We start from the raw sequence: 26,353 nt of genomic DNA on the forward strand, positions 1-26,353 counted from the left end.
ACTTAAATTGAGGAAATCTTTTGAAAAGTAAAACAAAAGGACAAACAGATGGAAATGGGAGAGGAAAAAATATGAAAATGACAGGGTAAATCCAGGAAGTCCAACATCCTACTATTAGGAGTTCTAAAATACCTGAGAAAGGGAGAAGAAGGTGTTGCCAAAGAAATAATGTAAGAAAAATTCCCAACTAAAGTGTGTGATTTTCCATATCAAAAGAATTCACCAAGTCCTGTCTGCAGTAAGTGGCAAAAACAATCAGACCAAGACACATTCTTGAAATTCAGGCTAACAGAGATAAACAGAAAACCTTAAAAGTTTCCAAAGAGAAAAAACAAGTCACATACCGAGGATCTAGAATCAGAATGGCCTGGGACTTCCTAACAGATAAAGATGAAGCCAGAAATAATGGCACAATGCTTTCAAATTGTGGAGGGAGGGCTTTTGTTTCCAGGGTAGAATTCTTTTTATAATTTAAATATAGATGGTAGTATATAATATTATATTAGTAATATTAGTTTCAGATATACAATATAGTGACTGCGTTTTTATACCTTACAATGTGGTCACCCTTCCTAATTCTAGTAATCATCTGTCACCACGGAAACTTATCACAGTATTACCGACCATATTCCCCTTCATCTTTTTCACGCATTCCCCTACTCTCCTCCCCTCTGACAACCATCTCTTTGATCTCTGTTTATATGAGTCTGTTTTTGTTTTGTTTGTTCATTTGTTTTCTTTTTTTAGATTCCACATGTAAGTGTCTTTCCCTGTTTGACTTCCTTCACTTAGCATAATGCCTTCTAAGTCCATGTTGTCACAAATGGTGAGATTTTTTATTGCTGTGTAATGCTTCATTTTGTGTATGTACCACATCTGCTTTATCCATTCATCTATCAGTGGACACCTAGGTTGCTTTCATATCTGGACTATTATAAATAATGCTGCAATGACAGGGGGGTGCATTATCTATTTTCCAAATAGTGTTTTTGTTTTCTTTGGATAAGTACTCAAAAGCGGAATTGTTGGTCATATGGTAGATCAATCTTTAGTTTTTTGAGTAATCTCCATATTGCTTTTCATAGTGGCTGCACCAATTTGAAGTCCCACCACCAGTGCACAAGGGTTCCCTTTTCTCCACATCCTTACCAACATGTTATTTGTTGACTTTTTGATTATAGCCATTCTGACTGGTATGAGGCCATATCTCATTGTTTTGATTTACATTTCCCTAATGGTACAAGGTAGAATTCTATATCCAGCAAGCTACAAATGAGATGTGAAGGTAGAATTTGGTTTCAAATATATTCCAATATTCAAATATATTTAAATATATTCAAAATACATTTTTTGATGAGAACATTTAAGTTCTACTCTCTAAGCAAATTTTATTTATGCTACACAGTGTTATCAACTCTAGTCACTATGTCTTACATTCTCTGACCTTCTTCATCTTATAACTGAAAGTTTGCACCCTTTTAGCAGCCTTTCCCCACTCTCTTATTTCTCCCCAGCCCCTGGAAACCACTTTTCTACTCTGTGTCTATGAATTTGACTTTTTTCTTTGCCATTTCTGTGATAAATAACCTGGCAAACCAAACAAACAAACAAACAAACAAAGAGAAAAAACAGTAAGAACAAAATCGTTTCACAAAAAAATAATAATAATAAAAACCAGAATATCCTACAAGGCTGGGGGGTAGTCACAGTCATAATTATGTGAAAGCGGGACACTGGCTTAAACAAAATGTCACAGAACTACGTACAGGGGGGTGAAAGGCAAGCAAACATGATGAGGCCCATCAGGGAGGAAGCTACATCCTCATCTCCATGGTAGGAATTCAGCAGAGAAAATCTAAAATTTTTAGAAACCAAGATTATCACTCAAGCAGTCGGTGTCCATGAACACACGAAAGGGAACACGTGAAGGGACAGCCGGCACAGCTGAGAGGCGCTGTCTCTGAGGAGTGGAGCTCGGCCCGGGGGGAGGTGGAGCAGGAAACTGCTGTGTTTCATTGGCAGTCTTGTAATACCGTCTGGCTTTTTAAATTATGTACATATATTGATTTGATAAAAAGAAAAATTAAATTTAAAACAATCATGAATTTTCCATGTAGCTGGAAGGCCTGAACAAACTATCAAGGGTAGCACATTTCCTCTTCCCCATCATAAATGGGACACGGCAGGAGTGGATGCAGACGGTTGCTATGGTTTCTCCAACAGCTCGGCTCCCAGGAAAACCTCTGGTCATGGTGCCAGGCAACGAGGACCTCTCCAGAAGTACAGCTGCAGGCTCTGACCTGAACTGGAGAGTCCTGAGCACAAGGACAGGCAGCTGGGATTCTGAGCTCTCTCTCAGGGTGGCCTTTGTGCCAGATGGAGGGGCCCTACAGATGCCTGGAGAAATGATGCCATAAGTCAGGAGGACCACTGGAGTCAGGCATCCACTGCACAGCCAGAAGAAGCCAGGCTTTTATCATTCCGACAAGAACCGCTAAGTGCAGTGCAGAAAATAGATGTGCCCTAGTTACAACTAGCTGGCAGACAGTGGTCTGAGGGGAACATCTCGGAGGTGGCTGAAACAGACCCACCTCAGAGTTCATGTCTGCCTAGTCAGTAAATCGCCAAGAGCACCTACTGTGGGCCAGGCACACAGAGATAGCGGTGGAAAGGCCCAGTCCAGGCTTTCAAATACATCACGCTCTTGGGACCATCTCGAGGCTTCAACTGTGTAGTAGATGGAAGTTTACTGATTCCACAGCCCTCATGTAAAGTGCTTAAGGAGTGACAGGCACTCGCAGTCTGGTCAGGGGACACATAAACAAATTTCATCAAGCGCTATGACAGAGGAGAGATGGAGGACAAAGGAGGGGACAATAGGTTTTGGAAGGAAGGAAGAGGGTACCTCGGGGGAGGCTTCAGAGGGGAAATGACCTTTGGTCTTAGTCTCAGGCCTGTTTGCCAAGTGGCTGGACAGTACGTGGGAGTGAGAGGGGGTGCGAGCCATGGCAGGCGAGAGGCCATGGAGAGGGAGGGGAATCAGGTGCGAAGGCCAAGGACAGCCTGCGGTGTCCTGCAGCAGCTGGCTCCAAGGATGGGACCTGGGGCTGCAGGGGCAGGCAGAGGTCAGATCACCACGGGCCTGGTGTGTTCTGCTAAGGCACAGATGTCCCACCCGGAGTGTAGAACTGTCTGCATTGTAACTGATGATCCCCAGGTGCCTCACACTCGAATGTGAGAATTAGACCACAGTTCCCCACCCTTTGGAAATAGAAGGATGACTTTTTAATATCCAGATATTTCTCAGGCATCGCCCTACATGAACACGATCATGCTTTTTTTTATATTCATTGATTGAGAAAATAGTCACAAGAAGTTGCTATGAATTCTGTAATGCTTTGAATGATTTTGAATTCTGTAACCGTACGCAATCTATATACGTGATCTGTTCGGCAATCTGGTTGTACCTCGCTTCCGCCACCAGTGGGTGTAAACAGAATTTCTATGAATAGAATCTTAATCAGCCACCAACTTCCCCTATAATTTCAAAGACATGACACTCCCAATGGCTTTTCAAGGGTGGTATCTCCTGCATGCCAGTCGCCCACCCAGACTTAGCAGCCTTCTTAGCAAATAATTTATAATCTCTGAGCCTGAATGCACTAGGAAAACTCATTTAAAGAATCCTTGGAATAAATCTTTTTGTAATGAGACCAGCCCCAACTCCCCATAGGGTGCCTTCCCTATGCATGTTTTGTAAATATTCTGTTTAACAGGAATGTGTTAAGTGTAGCCATTCTTCTCTGTTGCATATCTAAGACCTCACAGTAACTGTCTCCTTCCCCAACATGGGTGCCTCACTCTACAGTATACAAGGTGCACCGCCTGCATTCTATCTTCTGATCCTCTTGCATACACTCTTATTACATAGACAGAACAGTTCTACCATTTCACAGATTAACCCATTTAACTAACAGATGTGGTAGGCAAGTCTCTGAGATGCCGAATGACTTTCCCATGGTCTCACGGCTAAAAAAAAAAACGTATTGGAACTCAGAATTCAGTCCCTGTCTTCTGATTTGGTCCTTGGCTCTTTCCACCAAGAGCCAGTGTTCCTTAAAAATGAAAGCAGAAAAAGGGGGAAGAGGTTGCTTTGGTATAGCAGAGGGTAACATGTTTTTGCTGCAGCATGTCTGGGGGCCTTTAAAATGCTGGTGTGTTTTGAGGCTCTGCAGGAGGGGGCTGGGGTTTGCAGCCCTCACCAAACTCCTGTGGCCACTTGATAACATCTGCTGGGTCAGAGGCTCTTGGTGCGAACACTGCTGCATCCCGATGCCGCCCAGAACAGACGTAATTGCATCCCATCCAGCATGGGGACGCAACGTTGATTTTAATTCCTCCAGAAGCTCGCCTAGCCTCTAAATGTCACCTGTGGGCACTCAAGTATGAGTGTGCCCATCTCTGTGCTGGGTTTGGATTTTCTTACCTGGACATACTGCTCCACTGGGCCTGCCTGCGAGGGGAGGAGTGGACAGGGAGGACAAGATGAATGTCGCCCAATTTTAGCTAGGCAGCAATTTGTGGATTCTTTAAAGGGTTGTCTTTGGGAAAATCGGACTCCTCTGGCTTGATGGGAGTGCTGAACAGCCATGCCTTTTGTTAAGAAATCTATTTTTCAGGAAATTCAAATCAGATGCAATAAGGTCAGGAGACTTGGTCCCCAGCTCAAAGAATGTTAGAGCTGAAAATAAGCAGGGAGATCATCGCCCCCTTCATCCCAACAAGGAGGAAACAAGGGCTCAGGGAGACAATATAACTTACCTGAAGTCACACAGCTGTTAAGCAGTGGGGCTGTGAGTCAGACCCAGAGCCCGTGCCTTTCTTGATACACTTCTTGTTCCTCTCCCCATGGCCCCACCCGGCCTGCTTGGATTTCTCTGTAAAAGCCAGGAGAGCATGAAGGACCAAGACGGAGCCCCTAATTGGCCACCCAAACAGCATTTGGCAGAGCCTTTCAATCAGGGCTCTCAGGAGCTAGAGCTGGGACCTCAGTCCCTATCATTTTCACTGTCACATGCTCAGTGAGCTTTCCCCTCAACTCTGAGATGAAAAAATATAGGCGCTAAACCCAATATAAATTAAACTATTCTTCCCCCTCCGTCCCTGTCCAGCTTGGAACCTTATTGGCTTGTCATCTGGGACTACCGTCTCTTCTAGCCAACTGGCAAAGGGCAAAGGAGCGTCAAGAGTCAAGAGACCTGGTTCCTGGGCTTTACTAAGCCACCACCTGTCATGAGACCAGGGGGTACCATCTTCTCTGTGAGTCTCAATTTTCTCACCCAAACAATGGAGAGTTAATTGAATTTAAAAAGTGTCAAGGGCTCTCCTAGCTTCAAAATTCTATGCATCCATGAATCACAAACCCTGGGCCTGTCCTTTACTTTCTCTCCTCCCTCCCTGTTTCTCTCTCCATCTCTCTCTCCCCCCCTCTCTCTCTCTCTCTCTCTCACACACACACACACACACACACACACACACACACACTTTTCAGTCCCTCGGGAATTGCTGTGCCTCAGCACCGAGTCATTAGTGGCAGCCAGAGGAGGCATTTGGGGATGGGGAGAATGGCCTAGTGATGGATGGGCCCAGCCCCTGCCCTGCCTGAAATATGGAATAGACACACTAGACCTGTCTCTCTGGTCATGGGGAACAGTGAGGCCCCAAGGACAGGTCTCATCTAGATAAATAGGTCCCCAGTGGATAAGCCACTGTGATTTCTTGGTCAGCAGAGACCAAGTAGAGGGCAGTCACACTAGACAGTAACACCAGCTGTGTCCCGTTAGGGGGCTGTCACAGTCTTTGCTGCCCCTGCCCAAACCCTGTGAGGTCTGGCCTCAAGTCCCTACACAGCCACCCACTAGCCTGTTGCCATTTGCCGCCTGCGCTGCCTCAGCTGGCCTCGTGTGGACCCCGCTTAACCACAAACTCACTGTGAGACCCAGACACAGCTGCCACCTTCTCAGAAGTGCTGTTGTTCATCTAAACAACCAGGGGCTCTGAATTCTGGGGGGAATTCTTTGAGTCTCACAGGTCAGCCATGCAGTTTTGTTTACTTCAACAGCACTTATTTATTGAGCACCTACTGAATGCCAGGCATTTCTCATGTAAACATAATTGAAACATTGACTCTGTCCCCAAGGAGTCTCTCAATCTCTCTCAATAGTGGAGAGAGAGAGAAAGTTATGGCTAACTGTGGAAGTGGTAAATTCCAGACATTGGGACACCCAGGAGGGAAGGCTTCTAGGAGGCGGTGACAGTGAAGCTGGTGAGGGTCACCAGATGAAAGGGAGAATGGGCCTGCGTTGCCACTGTCTCAGAAGGCCTGGCTCACTCCTTCGCGTGCCAAAGCTCAGCCCACCTTGGCCCCCGCCTCAGTGTGGGAGGTGGGCCCCCAGGAACTTCAAAGGCAGTTGGCTGTCCTGGGGAAGATGAGGAGAGAGTCCTGAGCCCCTCCCCATGGAAGTCTGGCCAGGCAGAGCAAGACTTTGTGTTCAGCCCTTCTAAGGAGGCCTCCAGCGATGATGACACGCCGGTCAGTTCTAGTGGGAAAGGTTAGTGTGGACACAGAAGACTCTTGTGGCCAAGGTATGCATCTTCAGGATCTCAAAGGGTTGTCAAGTGGCAGAAGGGATTTTAGGAGCAGGGATAAAATCTATAAGGAGGCCATTTTCCACTCAAAATAAGGATGAACTTTGAAAACCATGGCTGCCCCTTCAGGTAGTGAGGTCCCCATCCCTAAAAGTGGTCAAACACAATGGCTGTCCTTCAGTGAATGCTGTCAGAGAGGGGCCTCCTGCTGTCACAGAGGGGTCTCTCAGAGGCCCCTGGGGGCTCGACCCATCAGGACCCAGACAGGAAATCAAGAGCAGCCAGAGACAGGGTAACACAAGGGGAAAAAAATCCATGAAGGACTGTTTACGAAGGTGTGGGCAAGGCTGAGGGAAGGCAGTATGGGATCGTGGAGTGTCCTGGGCCTGGTAGCAGGGGGAACCACCCCAAGGGAAAGAGAGGAACAAGCTGGTGTCAGAACCCAGAGAGGAAGCAGCATAAAGAGTTCTCCCCAGTTTCCCAACCCAGAGCTGTGGTGTTCAAGGGTACGTGCTGCTGACCTGCCATGGCCCAGCAAATACCACTGAGAGGCTGAAGATCCACCCTGACCCTCCTCTGTCCCCCAGTTTCCTACCTGGGCCACCACTGGCCGGACCCAACCAGAAGCAGAGGGCAAGGGAGCCCATCAGTACAGTGTCAACCAGGGCAGCACAGTGGTGAGGAGTGGCCGGGGACAGACAGAAGCCATCATGGACGGAAATGACTCCCACAACCGTGTGGCTGGCCCCCTCCCACCCTCTCCTTCCAGGCTAGCTTTCCCAGGCACTGTGACGGAGTCAGGCTCGTCCAGCATCAAAGTGCTTTGTATCAGCCCAACGCTCGCTTAGCCTACAAAATTTCTCCAGATTTTCAGAGCAGCTTCCCTTCCTACTTCTCTCTCCAGTGTTTATTTCCTCAGCGTGTTTCCTGTAATTTGCAAAGATTAAAGATTTAAGCTTCTTTTATTGCAATGTACTTTCCCTGCCCCATTTCACATTCTACCCGCCCCTCCCTGTCTCCTCCCGCGGAGCCCCCAAATCATCTCTGCACGAGCAGAAAATGCTCCACAGGTAGACCTCACCTGGCACCACCATGGCCGTGCTCCTGAAAAATGAAAGAGATTCAGCCTCTGCAGGTTGAACATCCTCTACCACCCTCCTCCCGATTCAACATCATCTTTCATGCCAGGCTGTCTGGGTTTCAGCTTGGTCCCAATTAACAAGGGTTCCCAACACTGTGTGTGTGTAGCAACTTGTCCGTTCTCTGTTCTCTCACTCTCTCTCGCTCTCTGGGGCTTTGAATCCTGCTATTCCTGATGTGTAAACAAATCTTCACTGCGCTAGGGGCCTGCACTCTTTGAAGCAGCTCAGCGTTGAATCATTTAGTGGTGGTGAGAAGACTATGAGAATGTGAATAGTTCTGCCCAGCACCGATCTGTGTTACTGCCAGGGCCGGCGCCCTGGATGCACGGCCTGGGCAGTCCCGGGTGCTCAGAAGGGTTTCATGTTCTGTTATTGCTGTCTTAAAACTCAATACTTCTCTAGTAAGGGGCCCCACATTTTCATGTTGCACTGAGACCCAAAAGTTGTATGGATGGTCCCAGCTATCGTTATTGTTATTGCCGCTACTGTTGTTTTGTGCGCGGCCCACCTGCCTCTCAGGAGATGATACCTCCTGCATCCCGTGACGTGGGAGGAAGCCTGTTGCTGGGTAGCATGTGGTGCTGGTGTTTCCCAGCATCCAGTCAGACCCTGAGCAGAGGCAGAGCTGGTCAAAGGGAAGAGAGCAGCAGACTCAGCAGAGGACACTCCCTCACTCATTTGCTTCACTCAACAGTTACTGAGCTCTGCTCTGTTCCAGGCACTGGGCTGGGGCTTGAAGGAATATGACAAGGACATATTCCTTTTCTCCAACCCCAGAGCTATGAAGTAGGGCGTCTACTTACGTGAAGTAAACCACACCTCAAGTCGGGTAGAAAGAGTGGTGAATTCTAAGTCAAGAGACCTGGCTTGTAGCCCCTGCTCTGTTCTTGGCTTGCTGTGTGACCTTGGGCAAGTCACTTCCCCTCTCTGAACTAGATCATTACTTGCCCAAATGTGTCTGGCCTCAAATAACCCATCTCAGAATTCCTGGAAATGCGGGTTTCTGGGCTCCATCCCAGAGTGACCGAATCACAATTTCTAGAGGCGGGTCCCCAGAATCATCGCCCAGAGCTTTGCACGTGATTCCGATTGCATTCTAGTTCAAGAACCTCAGAGGTGCATAGCCTGAGCCTCTTTGGCTCTAACATCTATGTTTGGTAACTTCAGCTCTTAAATTGTGTCTTTATAGATGCACCGATAACGTGCCATGTCCAGAAAATGGGGGAAACTGAGGGTGGATATGACACAGGGACATAAGGGGGCGGGGGGCTGTTGTTCACTCTCGACCAAGGGAAGCCAAGGGCAGGTCTGTGACGAAAGAGAAACAAACTCTACCTGAAGTCGTAAGTGGTGCTTTGGCCAAGGCAAGGCCGGAGAGGATGTGGGACTGCAGTCATGGCTGACCGTGAATTCTGCTGCTCAGAACTGCGCCCAGATCACCCGGGGCCTCCGGACAAGAGACTCACAGGGGCAGCTGCTTAGAAAAGCAGGGTGGTGGAGCCCTTATCCGCCCCCGCGGCCTGAGAGGGCTGGGGTCTGCTCACAGCTGACATTCTACAGCTGTGCTGCCCACATGTGGCTATTCACATTTAAGTTAATGAATTAAAAATAAATTAATAAAGCAAAAGAAAAGTAAATGTGTGAGGTGATGGATGTGTTCATTCAATGGAAGAAATTCTTTTTCAGTGTATACAGATCTCAGATCATCACGTTGTCCACTTTAAATACCTTACAGTTTTATCAATTACACCTCAATAAAGCCAGGGGGAATTAATTAGTTAATTAATTAACATTTCAGTGCCTCAGTTGCACTCATCACACTTTGCGTGGCTAGTGGCCGCCAGGTTGGATAGCACAGATCATAGGACATGGCATCTGGGCAGAAAGTTCCACTGGACGGCACTGGTCTGAAGAGGGCCGAAGCCTTTTACCTTTTACCCACCGCCCTTTTCCACTCGTGCCCACCGGTCGCTAGATGTTTGTAAAAATAAGAGATTACTTCAGGAGTTTACTCTGCCCCAGCTCCTGCTGCTTCTGAATCAACTCCCCTTATGAATCCTAAGCAAGACCGATTAGCTTTGGAAGCTCTCACTGACACAGGCACACGGCATTTCTGACAGAAAGGCTTCCTTTGTTCATCCCTCCCTGTAAGCCTGTCTTGCTGCTTCTAAGGTTTCCCGAGCTCAGTGCTCTCGCCGGCGCCCGGCTTCAGCTGGCTGTGGGAAACAAGTCTTGGCGCCTCTCCCGCTCTGAACGCCTCTGAATGTGCGTTCAGTTCACCCAAGCACTGGCATCTCGTAATCCCAACACCACAACACGTTCACTCTGTTCCCTACTGAGAGCCTGTTCTCGGGGCTCCTCCACCTCTCCTCAACCCCACCCCGGCGCGAGCCTGAGAAAACACAGCCGCAGAAAGCTGACTTCTCCCCCTCCTCCTCCTGTCCGTTCTCCCTCTCCCACCGTCCCCGTCCCGATCAACCTGCGGGCCAGGCCCCGGGAGGGGCAATGGGCTGGAATGAACAAGAAGCGCTCTGTCCTCTGAGGCCTTCGCCATGGGCAGGAGTTTGAACAGAGCGATCTGGGTCAAGAGATCGAAGAAGAGTTGACTGCTGGGTGTAGGGGGGCGGTGTGCTTGTGGATCGCCTGGCATTCTCTTCCTCGCCACGGAGACATAGAGTGGGAGGCAGAGGGCCTCTTTTGCCTACCCCTCTGTCCACCACTGGACTCTTCGTCTAGACTATGAAAGCCCTGCCTGGGCCTGTCTGCCTACGAACGCTTTCTTTCCAAGTACCCGCAACCTTGGAATTCTCAGCCAGCTCCAGGCCCCTTCCCTTGCCTTGGGTCACTGGTCCCCGAGCTCTTTGTGGATCCTGCCCATTTGTCTGACCCAGCCCTTCCTTCCTCACCCTTGTTTTCTGTGTCAGCTTTAGTGCATGTCCCCAGACTCTCCCCAAGTCCTAGCCCTGGTGCTGACACATGTCTCCTGCCCTCCCTGACCTCTGACCTCAATTTCTCCCCCAATCTTCCCTCACCCACCCTCTCTTCACTCATTCCTTTTAGAACACACTCCTTGGTTTGGACTCTAAATTGGCCTTGCACGTTAATAAGTGAGCATGGTTTGAGTAACAAGTCTTTCACTCGTTCCTGACTACCTGCTAGATGCCTGGTCCTGTACAGGACCTTTGAGAGAGAGAGAAAGCCCGGACTTTGGCCTTAGGACACCACAGCCTGTGGATACACAGTCGTCAGATACAGGACCATTATATGCGGTGGCAGAGCCACGTCAGGCCTGGGTGAAGAACTCAACAGAACAAGGGAAGGAGTTGCTTTGGGTGGGGCTGGGAGCTGTGTCTTCACTGAGGAGCAGGGGGATACCGCTCTGGGCAACCCTGGAGGGTTGCGCCACATGGTGCCACAAAGCAGAAGGCTGCCTAGAGCCAGACCGGAAAAGGGACGAGTTAAGGGGACTGGGTTCCTTATAAACGCAGGAGGGAGTGGCACAGGTTATTGTTCTGGAAAACTTAGCCGCAGGCTGTTTGGAAGGAAGGCCTTTAAAGGCTTTCCCACAGGTGCGCTTTCCGCCAGTTTTGAACGCCAACAGACAAGATGAGCCAGGCTCTGCTGCCCCTGCCACCTCCCACTGCCAGGGGCCATTTTTCCTGCCAAAGAAAGAAAGGCAGAGGCTTCCTTTTCAGCGGCCCGTCCCCTTCAGCTCCAAGGCACAGCAGACACGTGGCATACAATACAGACAAGCCCTGTATTTCTATTTCCATCATGGGATCGTTGCGTTTCCCTCCTGATCGCCTTACCTTCAGCTCAGAGCTCAGTAGACAGGTTTGTAAATAAAATAAAGGGGCTTGATTCACATCATAATCCCATTCTGGAGTTTCAGAGACTTAACCAAGGTGTTGGCCTAACTGACCTGAATTAGTTTCTGATTGGTAACTGAAACAGATCACCACCAACTTCGAGGCTTCACGGACTTATTATAGACTTATTATCTTACAGTTCTGGAGGCCAGAAGTTCATAATGGGTTTCATTGGGCTAAAATCTAGGTGTTAGCAGGAGGCTGTAGGGAAAATCCATTCCCTTGCCTTTTCCAGCTTCTGGAAGCTGCCTATATCCCTTGGCCTGTGGCTCCTTCCTCCATCTTCAAAGCCAGTAGCATAAAATGTTTCCATTCTCTCTCTGACTCTGCCCCTTCCTTCCTCCCTCTTACAAAGACCCTTGTGATTACATTGGAACACGTGGATAGTCCAGGGTATTCTCCCCATCGCAAGGTCCCTAACTTCATTATATCCACAATGTCCCTAAGCCAAGGAAGGTAACATATAGACAGTTTCCAGGGACAAGGAGGCGGACAACTTTGAGGGCTTTTATTCTGCCTACAACATGTCCCCCCCCCACCCCGAGCTTGCAGTCCCAGGATTCTCTAGCATCTGTCGTCTCTGACCCCTGGTCTGTCCATCTTTGTTCTTTCAGAGGAAACAACGTTCGAAGCAGGAGTAAAAGTTCAGATCCACAGTCAGTCTGAGCCGCCCTTCATCCAAGAGCTGGGCTTTGGGGTGGCTCCCGGGTTCCAGACTTTCGTGGCCACACAGGAGCAGAGGGTAAGTTCCTGGGGTCGGTCAGAGGTCCTCGGCCTATCCTGGCCACCTGCAGAGACGCGAGGAGGAGAAATGGGATTACCATTTCTGGTAGGTTCTGAATCACCCAGGAGGCTGGAGCATGGCTGGGCTCAGTAAAGGGACTCACCCTGAAAGTAGGGAAGGTGGCGGCTAACCTCCGTACCCCAACCCTCCAATACCATGTGTCAGTTCCCAAAACTGGGTGTGAAGGAAACTCTGCTTATTTTCTTTGTCACTGAATTGGTTGTTTTGGGTTTTGGTTTTTGTTGGTTTTTTTTTTTTTTTACTAGAACATTCTGGGGGGGGGGGGGAATATTTGGGAGGGGGTAGGGGGAACAGTGGATGCTACCGGAAACTGCTAACCAGAATTGGACATGTTGCGCCACCTGTGTTGCTATAATCCAAAATTGCTTACACAAAGGCGAAGGAATGGGGGCGTCACTCTCGTAATAGAGCCTAGGTGGGAGGAAGCTGCTTGCGTGGGGCCTGCCTGCTCTCCCTGATTTAGTGCTGGGGAAGAGGCCCTCCCAGCCAAGCAGGGCTGCTGCGTCAACTGTGTGCTGAGTGGAGTGAGGACTGGCATAGCCTCTTGTCGGACATGGGTTTCGCATCTTGGAAGGGAGACATTCACACATTGTCCTGTAGGGACAAGTGTCAAAGCAGGACTGCAGAAAGACACAGGCATATTTTCTTTCTCTCACCTCTGGTTTCCCTAGAATAAAAGCTGCATAGGCTGTGACTCTGAGGAAGTCCTAAACTAGATCATACAAGACAATCTGCCCTGGGAGGCCTGGGGCAAAAGGGAGGGAGGTGAGTGGTCGGAGGCATCACCTGTCAAAAGGGAGAATCAGGGAGAACAGTACAGGGCTGATCCTCAAAGAGGTACACAAGTAACTTACAAGTTCAGCTTGTTTTTCAAGTTTAACTCAGATGTCATCTTTCATCTAGTACTGGCCAGAACTCTTTAGACATTTTATAAAAAAGTATTCTGTATTAGAAACTGGGTTTAAACTGTAAGCGAGCTATATTTTGTAATCTCAGGGGGGAAATTGATGATGTGGGCCTCAGCAACTGCGCCCTGTATTTAATGCCTGGGCAGTTACTAAAGGCCAAGGTCAGCCTCCACTGCAGCACATAAGGGGTGGGATGGCAGCTTTGCGGGGCGGGGGCGGCGGGGGGCGGGCGGGGCAGAGGAGGCTGGAAGGTTGGGCTGGCCTTCCAGGCCCCAGGGACTAAGACAGGCAGTGTGAGCAGAAATGAAGTGTGCAAGGGTATGCAAGGTGGGAACGTAGCTGTGCACCCAGAAAACCTATCCTGAAGGACAAAGAAGGAGGGCATGAACCAGGCAGCAGGGGGACAAGTTCAGGGCTGAGGATTTGAGTCAAAAAAGACTAGCCTCAGGTATGTAAACTACAGCGTCGGGAATAGTCAATAATATTGTAATAACTAGGTATGGGTTCCAGGTCGGTCGTAGACTTATCAGGGGGGATCACTTCTTAAGGTATCTAAGTGTCTAACCACTATGCTAGTACACCCGAAACTAATATAATGTTGAATGTCAACTGTAATTGAAAAAAATTTTTTTACCGAGTGAGAATGCAGATGTGCAAGCCAGGGCGTGAAGATGAGGGAACTGGGGCCAGGCTATTAGCCTCGCTGTGAGAGCCAGCCTCTTGAGTTCAGTCGAAGATAAACAAAGCCAGATACTAGTTACAGTGGCAAGGGCAGATTTTAATCAGTAATATACTCATTGCAAAGAGGGTTCAGCATGAACTGAACTCAACTTCGATTTATACAGACGTGACTGAATGTTTTAAAGGAAAAATCGGGGCGGGGCGGGGAGTGGGAACAGAAGGAGCTTGAGCAGAGTCCAGGAAGTGAAATTGCGAGGAGTGGGAAGGAGAGGTGGGTCCTTGTGGAAGCCATCTGAGTTCCCAGCTGAGACATACCTGTGTTAGACTCCCACCCTCCCATAAAGACAGAGAGACAGAGGCCCTGTCTTCAGGTGTTGGCAGGAACAAATAGTAAATTCTTTTGGCAGCTTTGAGTTTTCTCAGACAGGGACTCTATAAGCCAGGGAGAGGAAGAGGGCATCTAGGGTCATCCTAGGGAATGTAGCTTTGAGCTGTTAGAAACTGCTAGTGTCTTAGCCGGGTAGCTCTGTTGGTTAGAGCATTATCCCAAAATGCTAAGGTTGCAGGTTCGAAGCCCAGTCAGGACACATACAAGAATCAACCAGTGAATGCATAAAGTGAATCAATAGATCAATGTCTCTTCATGCTCACTCTCTCTCTCTCTCTCTCCCTCTCTCTCTCTCTTATCAATAAATTTAAAAATAAATAAATAAAAAGAAACTATGTTAGTGTTTGTTCGGATCCTTGTAGGCCAACACTGAGGCTTAGCTGAGGAGAGGGCTCTAAGTGGCCTAGCTAGAGTTTGGTCAGAGAATCTTTGTCAGTCCTTCCTTTGTGTGTTGTGTGACTAAACCCTCCTCCCTTCAAAGACCCAGGCATGGATTAGACTAATTACTCGCTGTAGATATGAATTCTTTGACTCTCCAAAGGTGAATTTTTGACTAGTTGCCCAGGGCAAATCTGCCTCTGTGGTCTGTTTGCTATAAGTGCCACGCCTGTCACGAGTGACTTAACTTGTTCTGACACCTCTGTCCTCATTGCTGTTAGTGTGCAGGGGAGGCGAGCAGCACTCTCTGAAATCTTTGTCTAGCTGCTAGCTGAGACAGTTGGAAAGAAGGAAGCTCTTTGCATGTTGCTGTTTGTCATCTGCCTGAGAGAGGTGCTTATTTCTCCCCCACCCCCCACTTATCCTCCATTAGTGACCCTGAAGAAATTTCTAGGCTGAGTGGGGGAGCTGATGACTTCTAAGAGTCTTTTCAGTCTCTTTCTCTTCCTAATAGGAAACAGAGGGACCCCCCACCGTGAGGAGGAGCAGAACACATTCCGAGCTCCAGAGGGCAAATTCATTGTTTGCTTTGATGTATAGTCTCAGAAAATCAGCTTCATTCATACCCGTATTGCTATGATAATTATAACTAATAACAAGAGATCTGGTTAAACATTTTACAGTCTTCAAAGCATTTCCGCATCATCTCATTTTATCATTTCATTCATATTAATAGAGAAATTCAAAAACAGATCCTGGAGCTAAATCTGATAATATGTTATGTTTACATGTATATAAAAGAGCATATTCATAGGATTTGAAGGAAATAACGCAAAAATACCCACAGTGCAGGGACTACGAATGATTTATTTTCTTTTCTGGGTTTTCCTCAAGTTTTATAATGTGGCTTTTTTGTTTTTTTCATTCAGTAAATGTTTGTCAAACACCTACTCTGAGTGATGGGCACACAGCGGTAAACAAAACAGAGCCAGTATCTGTCCTCACACAAAAAAAAGTAAATAAATACTGTGAGGCCAAGTGTCATTTGGGGATTGGTCCCCGTTTGTACATTTCCACTCTGCCATTAGTACTGACCGCTCCTATCCAGCTGACCCTGGTCCTCAGACACTGCATTTCTTTGATTCTGAGATGCCTATTTTGTTTTCACATTGTAACCTTTCTGAAACTAGGATTTGTTCCCCAATGAACTGCCTCTCACACTTACAATTAGCAGTGGTTTTTCTTTCTTGGTGGCACAGGAAATCCTGGTTCAGTTTACAGTCTGTGGAGTTTACGTTGTTCCGCTTCCAGGATTCTGCTGCTTGGGGTCAAAGTTCAAGGGAGTCTCCGAGAAGGCTGGGCGGGGTGTCAAGACTGTGGGGAGCAGAAGGCTCCTCCCTCGAAAGTTGGTCTGAATCTTGCCAGGGGAACCGTCTCTCCAGTGAGAGCCTTAAGAGGAACTGGGATTCCTAGAATCCTGCCGTGAATCTTGATGTAAATGGAAAAGTCCTTTCTCATGGTAAAAATCATCCCACCCCTGCCAAAGGACATATGCGCCTCTTTCAATATGTTTTCATTTTATTTTGTAATCCAGACCAAATTGTATCTCCTAACCCCAATTAAGCCAAGATATGCCCCTGCCTGTGTCGACAACCTGAGAAATGGCCCCCTGGTTGGCTCGGCTGCTGCAGACGCCCCTGCATGGCCCCAGGACCACCACCACCAGAGACAGGCACGGGATACCGGGCCGGGAGCAGAGGCACAGCCCGGAGGTTTAGGCAGGAAGTTACTGCTCACTGAGTACACACCACTTGCGGGGCAGTAAGCGCGTTATTTTGTTTAGCACCCCCACAACAACGCCAAAAGAAAGATTTTGTTCCCTTCACAGTCCTGAAGACAAAACTACGCAGTTAAGCAACTTGCTTCAGTTACTAGCCAGGAGGGTAGCCGGGCTCAGCTTTGAGCCAGATCTATCTGCAGAGAGAGAACCAGCCTAGGAGCCCACAGGCCTGGACTCCAGTGCTGGCCGTGCCATGAGACCGCGGACAGGTTGCTCTTCTCCCAGGTTGCAAGGTTTCCCATGCACAGAATGAGGGGATGGGTTAAATGCCTTCAAAGGGCCTCCAGCACGAACAGCCTGGGAGTCCCTGCCTGTGTCGCTCAAGCACACAGCTGCCACCTGGAAGTTTGGCTGACAGCAATTTTGCACTTTGTGCCCGCTCCCTGCTCTGTAGGAGCTGGAGTAAACAGCAGCCCTAATTTCAGAAGGGAGGCTCTGGGCATGCTCTGTGTTAGTGCCCCTTTCTCAGCCCCCACACAGGGTGGTCGCATCACTACCCTGCCTAAACCCCTTAAGTCCCCAGGCTTCTAGTACCTGGAAAATCCCAGCCCTGTAGAATGGCTTCTGAGGCCCTGTTCCCCACTCCAGCCTTCTTATCTGCCTGTGGTGGACCAACCTGCACCCTATATTCCAGTGTGCAGAACCACCCACCCAATACTGCGCACACCCGATGCCTGCCTTCGTGCGTTTGCACCCACTGCTCCTTCTGCCCAGAATCCCTTCTTGTCTTACCTACCTGGCAAAGGCCTCTTGCTGTTTCCAAATACTGCTCAGAGAGCAGGGTCTCTAAGAAGGCCTCCCCGTCCCCTCCTGCCGCTCCCCAAGGAGCAGCTAGGTGCTCCACACAACACGCTGTACATTCATTTATTCCCTCAGCAAATATTCACTGGGCAGCTACTGTGCTGGGAAAATAAAGGTGAGCAAGACCCGGTCCGGGCCTTGGAGCCTTTGCAGGATGGAGTGGGTTTTTTGGCAATTTTGTCACACTCCTAAAGAGATACAAACTCTCCTTACAGGACTTACTTTCCCTTGTGCATCACTGCTCTTACACCTGCCTCTTAGGAACTTCCTTCTTTGGCCTCCATCAGCCTTATCTCACCATAGGCTGACAGCTTCCTGAGAGCAACGATGTGTCTTTCTGATTGTCCATACGAGTATATTCCCTGTGCCTTGCTTATATATGAGCTCAGCAAGTGTGCATGGTCGAAGGAACAAAGGCATCTAACGCTCCAGTCTGCACTCCACTCTGCGCTCAAACAGCACTCCAACGCGGCGCTCTAATGCTCTCCCTGCCTCCACCGGGCACCTCTGCCAAAACTCCCATTAGAATCTGCCCTAAGGGCCCTCCTGCCTGAGGCTGTTAAGCCAGCCTGTGATAGATGATGATATCTTCTTATTTCTGGCCGTACACTCAGAGACCCTAATCAAACCAAAAGCTTGTGAAAGGCGTCAGAACTAGAGATATGGATCTAGAAGCCATCTGTACACAGGAGAGTAGATGGAACAAATGAGAGGGCCAGGACAGAACTCTGAAATTCTTGGGAAGAATTACATGAGTAAGTGAATGTGTATGCAAATGCACATCTGAGGCGGCCATGTTGTAAGAGCATAAGACAAACTGTCTTCAGTGTTGACATCGCCAGTCAGACTGCCTCACATTTAAGGTGATTGCTAATTCCTGGTGGGAACCCAGTGGTGATTTGGTATCAAAAGAGTCTCCCACCGCCTACTGAAAGGGCCTGCTGCAGATTCTGGTTTTCTAAATGTTTATATCCGTGTGTTCATCGAATATTTAATCCACCACCATGCTCAGGCTTCTCGGTAGGCCTGAGAATGACTCGGGAGTTCCTGGGTTATTGGTTGGCCACCAGCTTCATTGTTCAGGAAATTCTCTGGAAAACACGGCCCTGGGTTTATAGTTGAGGGTGTCCGAAACGCCTTGGGTTGGAAATCACTACCCAGTTTGGAACCACTGGGTGTCAGAAGGATTTCGGTTCCAACGCCTGGTCTTGGTGTTGGCTCCTCGCTTGAGCTGCACCCAAAGGACCATGCGAATGCCCATCGCACACCACATCCTGCATCCTGGAGCTGTTCCCCAGCTTATCGGGGGCTGTGCATGGAGGCAAACACCAGCACTGGAGTCATGCTGGACTCAGTTAGGTCATTGGCAAGATGTGGGAGCTCCGTTGGCTCCTGCAGAAGCCCAAGTCTTTGCCCTTGATGTAGGTTGATCACGTTTCCAACATTTGGAGGGAATCCCTCCATGGTTCACCATGAGAAACAGTATCCCCGACCCCAAATAAAAAGGCCTGACGGTTGGGAGGGGTGTCCCCGGCCTGCTGTGGGCAGCTCCCCTCAAGATCCCCAACACGACTCCCTCAATGCCTTTCACAAGAGAAGGCTCACATGCCAATCTCTCAGCCAAATACATGACTCTTCGTAGCTGTGTTTTCATGGGCCCCATTAGAAATGGAGGTTTTCCCAGTTTGTTTTTTTCAAGACAGGGAGAGAATTTTTTACCCGTGCCTTAAGCAACTGTCAAACCACCAAAGCAGGAGCCTCAGCTCTGTGGCAGCAGCCAGCTCTGCTCCAGAAAGCACCGGGGAGGCGACCGAAGGTGAAATAGCCTGCCTCTCCATGATCAGCAGGGTACATTGTTCCCCATAAAGGGATGAAAATAAGAATCCATTAGGCACCCACTAGCTTAGCTACTTTATCACTTATTGCCACTCAGCCTCTAAAGTAGAAATATCTTCAGATCCCTGCATGATTTTACCAATAGGCAGGTTTTCACCATTTTTTCCTGCACAATGAGAACTAGTTTTTATCCAGGTGGAAGTGATGGCAGGGAGTGGCGGAGGGACGAGAACTGCTGATTAGCTGGGATGGGCCAGAGTCCCCAAAGGAGTCCACGTAAAATATGCACAAGTCTTAGAAGGAAATAACGTCACTCCATCCTGCCTCCCCCCTGCCCGCGCCTCTCCCTCTCCTTTCCTTCCCACAAAGAGTCTCCTTCTTGTGGGAAGGAAAGGAGTTCTTCTTGGAGAGAACTCTTTATCTCCTCACCTGCCTTTCACTTCCCAGCCCACCTCGAGCACTCCACTGCAACTTTCCGTTGTCAGGGTCAGCCGTGAAATCTTGTGGCCCACCCCATCTTTGTTGGAAGAACGCTCCTCACGCCTCAGCCTTCATCCCACCAGGTTCCTCAGCAGCGTGAGGCCTGGACCACGCTCTCCCTGTGCCCGTCTTCCCCACCCTCATCTGGTTGTCTTCTCAGCTCTCTGTCTGCTCCTCTTAATTAGTCCCCTTCACGAGCAGTTCTTTCTCAGTTCACCCCGCAGATGACGGGCACTCCAGGATGCTGTTTTCGGCATCTCCCAGTCTGCATTGTCCTTGAATGAGTTTGACCTCTGCATGACTTTCAGATTCTCACCCCCAACCCACATCTCTTTCCTGAGCTCTAGACCCAGCAGCCCAGGTGCTGCCAGACACCTCCTCTCGGAGCCCCGTGAGCATCTCAAATGAACAGTCTAAACGGCACTCATCTTGCTCCTTTGATCCCACACCTGCACCCTAAAATCGCTGCTTCCCCTGGATGCCCCAACCCTGTAAATGGCCTGAGTACAAATCTGCATTCACCGGATGTGTGTGACCTTGTGCCTCATTCTCCTCATCTGTAAAATGGGAATAGTGGCAGTTCCATTCAGCGTGTCACTAGAGGACTGAGCGAGTTAATGCAATCATGTAAAACAGTTCTTGGTATAAAGTGCTCCACAAATGCTAGCTATTATTATCCCTCACGCCAGACACTACTTTAGTTTAGCCGTTCACAGTTCCTTACCTGGGTTAGGACAACAGCTGCCTTGCCAGCCTCCCTGTTGCCCGCCTTGGCCCTCTCCAGAGCCTCCTCTGCACCAGCGTGCCCTCCCCAAAATACGGATCTGAGCCCCTGCCTCCCGCATCGCCCACAGGATGCAGTCCAGGAGTCTCCTCACGGGTCCTTCTGCTCTGGCTGCCGCCCACCTTTGCAGCTGCATCTGTCTACTCCCCTGGCCTCCCCCACAATGCACCAGCTGTACTAAACTGTGTGCAGTTTTTCCCAAGCATTGCACCCTCCTCTCCTCTCTCTCCTTGCCAACAACACCCTTCCCACCCATTCCTTCTCTAATTCATACGTGTCCTTTGAGATTCAGCTCCAAATGTTACCTCCTCCAGAAGACCATCGTAGAGTATTCTGTGTGAATCTCTAGCATAAAATTTACACATTATAATCATCTGTTTATTTATCTCTCTTCTCTACCAGATTGTGAGCTCTTTGAGGATACGACCCTACCTTATTTCTGTTTTTTATATCTCAATATTTACAAGTAGAAGATGCTTAACAAATTATATTAAATGGAATGAATAAATGAATGCATGAAAGAGAGAAGAGCAGCCTAATCTATCATGCCATTCCCTGCTTGACACACACAGTAATGTCTTTCCCGACCCGGAGAGTAAAGCCCAAATCCCGCATCCTGACTCCTGCTATCACCTTTCCCCGTGACTGTACCCCACCGCTTTGTCAGCAGCCCCGCTCTGACCCACATGCTGCCCCGCACACAGCCCTGGAGCCTTCCTGCCCCATTCCAGATCATCTCCTGCTTCCTCATTTATTTATTGAGCATCTGCGTGCCAGGCACTGTGTTGGGCAGGAGGACACAGGACTGACCTGGTTCTCAGAGCTTCCAGTCTAGCAGGAGGGGCAGACAATCATGCAACCAATCACAGATTAGGCGCTGCCTGTGTGTCTGTGCTGTGCCCCCCCCCCCCCCCACACTGCAAATCGCCTAAGGGAAGTATTAGGTCTTACACTTCTTACAATTCTGATAGCTACCGTTGATAATTTACAGTCCATTTAAGCTCAACTTAGCCTTCAGATAGGATGTAACTGAATTAAACAGTCTTCAACACTAGAAACTACAAAAAAAAAAATCCCTTTATCAACTGAGTACATAGGAAAAAAAAGGATAAGCCGTAAATTGTACTAAACGGTAGGGCAGCCTCCAGCTGTGGCCAAGGGGCGGGGCCCACCCCCACTAGCACCCGTCAGGGCAGAACTTCTCCTGGTCCGTCCCTGCACTGGCGCTGACATCAGAGGCCAGGTACTTATCTCTCGGTGGCTCATTTCCTCCCCAAACTCAGGCTGGAGTAAGGGGGCCCAAAGTGTCCATTCACTCACCAACTTTATCTCACTCAGGAGACAAGTTAATAAATCAGAACATCCTTTGGTTGGGTCACTGCTACCCAGTACACATTATCTTTTGATTCATGAGCAGCTTGCTATCTGAACTCTGAACAGTGTGGCTTTGGCTTCTGATTTTTTTTTGAGGGGGGGTTTAAGTAAGGGACAAAAAATATCTGTAGAGGACACTTTCATAGGCTGGAAGAAAGCTGTTTCATCTTTTTTCCTGCCAACTGGGAACCTTAGATAATCACAAACCAATCTTTCAGAAATATCAACATGAGTGAATGAATGAATGAGTGAATGAATATGAACAGCCCTGCTGACTGTCACACTCCCTCGGCAAGGGCACCGGAAGGGGAGCCTGATAAAGGCATCTCTTTCCTATTTTCCCCCTTCCCCTTCACGCTTGAAAACAACTGTTGCCCAGGGACAGAGCTGCCCCTGCATTTGTTTCTGTTGTGACAGACGGGCCGGACAGCGCCAGTGATCATCTGCTGTGCGCTGGTAGATCTTGGCACTGATCAGTTAGACTGCTCCGTCCCCAAGCCTCTTTGCCTCTTTGGTCTCTCATCTCTCTCGTTCTCTCTCTCTCTCTCTCCAGCTTAAAACCTTTTAACAAAAGCCTGCCAACTTTACCATGCATTTACCTAATAATACAAGTTATTGGCAGTTCTTGCTCTGTGCAATGAGAGTATGCCCTTTGAAGACAAGGAGCCCAAAACAATTAACACAGAGCCTCATGCAGTAAATCAATGAGTGAATGAATGAATTGCAGACTTAATTTCAGTTAATGGATTGCTCCAAACCCTACAACAGACGATTGTGGAACAAAAAAAAAAAAAAAAAAAATCATTCTGAAATGAGTCATTGTTCCTTGATTTATCTGCTTTATGTTTTGAAATAGCACTCAGAGTCTTTAAAATGTGACCTTTTACTCAATTGGGTGGCAAAGGACAGGAAGATGGCATGTGGCCAAGTTCCGTGGGGAGAGCCAAGAGAACTGCAGAAGGAACAAGCAGAAGGAGAGCGAGATCCCAGCAAAGAAACACCCTCATCTCTAGAGAGGGAAGATGAGACAGCTGCAGAGGGGGATCTAAAACTGGGAGAGACTTTGGGCCAAAAAGATGGGTGAGGATTTGGAAGGACCCATTAAGATACAAAAGCATATATCCCCTTGAATCTAATAGTTTCACTCCTTGGAATCTGTTCTAAAGAAATACTTACAAATGAATCCCAAAAAGCATGGACTAAGGACCTTTTCTGCAGCACTGCTTGTGAGAACAAAAATTTAGAAACAATGTAAATGTTCATCCATGGAGGATGATTAAATGAAGGAGGGCAAAGGCATATGCATCCCCCACCCCCTGCAACAGTTAAATCAGGTTAGGGCAGCCTGGAGGTCCCTAGGGGAAATTTTCCAAGACATATTGGTAAGTCAAAAGCAGTAACTTACAAAACAATGCACACGGTGTAATCCTATTTGTATACAAAATACGTTAAACTAAACTACGTATTTATAAATGCACATGTATGCATGGTAGCATGCAGAAAATTTCTGGAGAGGTGCATGCCCTTCTGAGAGCTGCTCGGAGGAAACGAACAGAATTGAGTGTGCAAGATGTTTTATTTTTCTGGGTCCTTGAAGTATTTATAACAAGGATGAATGTGTATATTTATATGTATTAATTGTGCCCATTTTTAAGGGCGTGTAGAATGCAGGTATTTACAAGTGTGGTTTATGGTTTGGACCCGGCAGCTAACAGGCAGACAGGCTCCTGTAAGGGTGGGGGGCTGCTCCCTCCCACCAGGGACAGCCTCCTCCCCAGGCTGGTCCTGAAATACCTTCCCCGGGGACAGCCCCACCCCCACCCCTCGCTCGGGCCCCCGGAATCCCTCCCTGCTCCCAGCACCTGCAGCAGCCACAGGCCTGTAGCTCCAAAGGTTTCCTTTCAGGAAAAGCAACTTTTATAAAGATTTTTTTTTTTTTTCTGTTTTTGAAGTTTGTTTTTTCTCAAGTGAACCACCCCCCCCCCGCCACCCCGCCCGCGCGCGCGAGGTCTGGGGCGGGAGTGTGCAGTTCCCAAGGAGGATCAGTGCAGAGCATAGTTCCGGGCACCACATCAGTGCTCCGCCCTGTGGGGTGGATTGAATTAGCTCGCTGCGTTAGATGAGCTGAATTCGATTGGATCGGGTTGATTAGGTCGGATCGGATCCACAGCTGTCCTTAACCATTCCCTAGCTCCTAAAATTGAATAATCCTCTTCCCTAACTCAAGGCCCTCAGCCCAGGGCTGCCGCACAGGGACATCCCTACTCTCAGCTGACACGCTCCCCCTGCCCCACTTTGGGTACCGACCTCCCAGGTCGTCTTCTTGCTGCGTGGGAGTCTCTGAGGCTAAGGCTGGCCCCGCTGCCCACCCCAGCGCCGCTCCCAGTGCTCGCGCTGTCGCGGGAGCTCGGTCGATGTTTACTGAATCGAAGTGAACTGAACTGAGCGCCCCAAACCTGCACACAATGGCCTGGCGGGAGCTGGCCTCAGGAGCAGGCCCAGCCAGGGTTGGGGGAGCACCCCAGAGCGGGGAAGGCTCCTCTGGAGGTCAAGCCCAGACCCACCACCGGCGTCTACGACCCAAGGGGCAAATGATGACAGGGGACGCTCTGGTGCTTAGTGATGGCAGGTGGAGGAGAGGAGCCTGAGCTTAGCTGCGTTTAGAACTCAGTGAGGGGGACACGCACAGGACCTCCCCCCCGCCCCCAGAGGGGACACCGCAGAGAAGGAAACATCACTCCGCAGAAAAGTCCCTCGAAGAATCATAGCTGGTATTGACGGCATCCAGAACGTCTCTCCGTGCAGCAGCCCCATTACCTCAGGTGTACCTCTCAAATCTGATAAAACAGTTTGGAAGCCATTTTACAGACGATAAAACTGGAGCACAGAGAAATGAAGAAACTTGCCCCAAAATACCCAGCTAGGAAGCGGTACAGCCCAGAATTGGGATTGGCTCGGCACCGCAGCCTAGGATGCTAAACTTTGAGAAACACTGCCTTGAGGGAATATTCTGCTTTACTCAGGCCAGACAGAGCAGGACGGGCTGTGAGGAATGCAGAGGGGGAGGGGCCTACACAGGGAGTGAGGCCTCCCAAGGGATGGGCAGGTGCGGGGGCGGGCAGCCCAGAAGAGGGAAATGGAAATTACTAGAAGGCCTAGGGGCAAAGGAGAGGGTCATGCTGAGATGTGTCCGGCACAGGCTCAGGAGCCTCCAAACAGGGCAAAGGGAAGGAAGACCAGGAGCAGGGCCAGCATAAACACAGGAAGAGCCCGCAGCAGCCGCAGCTAGCTTAGTATAAGAAATTGGGGGGAGTTTATTGTGTTCATTAGGTTCCACATGTAAGTGGGATCGTATGGTATTTGTCTTTCTCTGACTGGCTTATTTCACTTAGCATAATGTTCTCCAGGTTCATCCATGCTGTCACAAAAGGGAAAATGTCCCTCTTAACAGCCAAGTAGAATCCCACTGGGTAGAGGTACCACAGCTTTTTAATCCACCTGTCTGCTAATGGGCACTTGGGCTGCTTCCAGATCTTGGCTGTTGTAAACAATGCTGCCAAGAACGTCGACAAAATAGAAACAGGCTTCTAGATACAGAGAACAGACTCTCAGCTGTCAGAGGGCAGGGGGTAGGAGGCCTGGGTGAAAAAGGTGAAGGGATTAAGGAAAGAAACCTCATAGACACAGAATGGTGATTATCAGAGGAAAAGGGGAGGGGGCTGAGGGGAGGTAGAAGAGGGTAAAGGGTGAATAAACTGATGAAATGAGACTTGACTTGCGTTCGTGAACACGCAATGCAATAGACAGATGATGTATTATAGAACTGAAACCTATATAATTTTATTAACCAATATGACCCCGATAAATTCAACTTAAAAAAAGAAATTGTGGGTGGGGAACACAAAATTAGGAAAAAATAACCCATAGAACCCCCACAGAGAGGAAAAAATTGTTATGCTTTTGGTATCTTACCTTGAAGCTTCCTGTCTGGATAGTTTATTATTTGTTTCTGTCTTAGTTAGGGCTCTTGGGCTGCAAGAAGCAGATCACCTCAGAGGCTGACCCAAGGGAAGGGCTGTGGTTCCTGAGGTCTGCAGGGGGCCGTGCAGAGAGAAGGGCATGCGGAGAGCAGACCACTTACCTTGTGGTATCTGGAAACCACACCCAAAGAGGTGTTCTCTGCTTCTTCCATGGCGTTCTCCCCACCCCCCTTTCTCCCCTTTTAGAGGCAATGAGTGATGTCTTTGCATCTCTCCATCCTGTCCTGGCTGTCCAGCTTCCTAACCCTGCTTACACATTTACACATGGTTTCGCTTCCTCAAAACCTCTGCTTACCCATAGCCCACGGTTCATAGTAGGGCTTTGGGTGCGGCAAGTTTCAACAGTCATCTCTAATCCAGCTTGTTCCTTGGACTCTGA

At 48.9% G+C, this 26,353-nt stretch overlaps 1 protein-coding gene across 2 annotated transcripts in view; it reads left to right on the forward strand.

Moving 5' to 3' along the window:
• The window catches only part of ASIC2 (acid sensing ion channel subunit 2), a 910,697-nt gene that overhangs the window by 837,718 nt on the left and 46,626 nt on the right, over window positions 1-26,353 (forward strand). For both annotated transcript variants that reach the window (XM_054573128.1, XM_054573127.1), the window contains exon 3: window positions 12,274-12,401. In XM_054573128.1, the coding sequence (XP_054429103.1) occupies window positions 12,274-12,401 (128 nt within the window). The remainder of the gene's footprint in view (window positions 1-12,273; window positions 12,402-26,353) is intronic.

Source organism: Pteronotus mesoamericanus, unplaced genomic scaffold (genome assembly GCF_021234165.1).
Source record: "Pteronotus mesoamericanus isolate MK-2021 breed Mesoamerican mustached bat unplaced genomic scaffold, CSHL_Meso_final contig_246, whole genome shotgun sequence".
Taxonomy (NCBI): domain Eukaryota; kingdom Metazoa; phylum Chordata; class Mammalia; order Chiroptera; family Mormoopidae; genus Pteronotus; species Pteronotus mesoamericanus.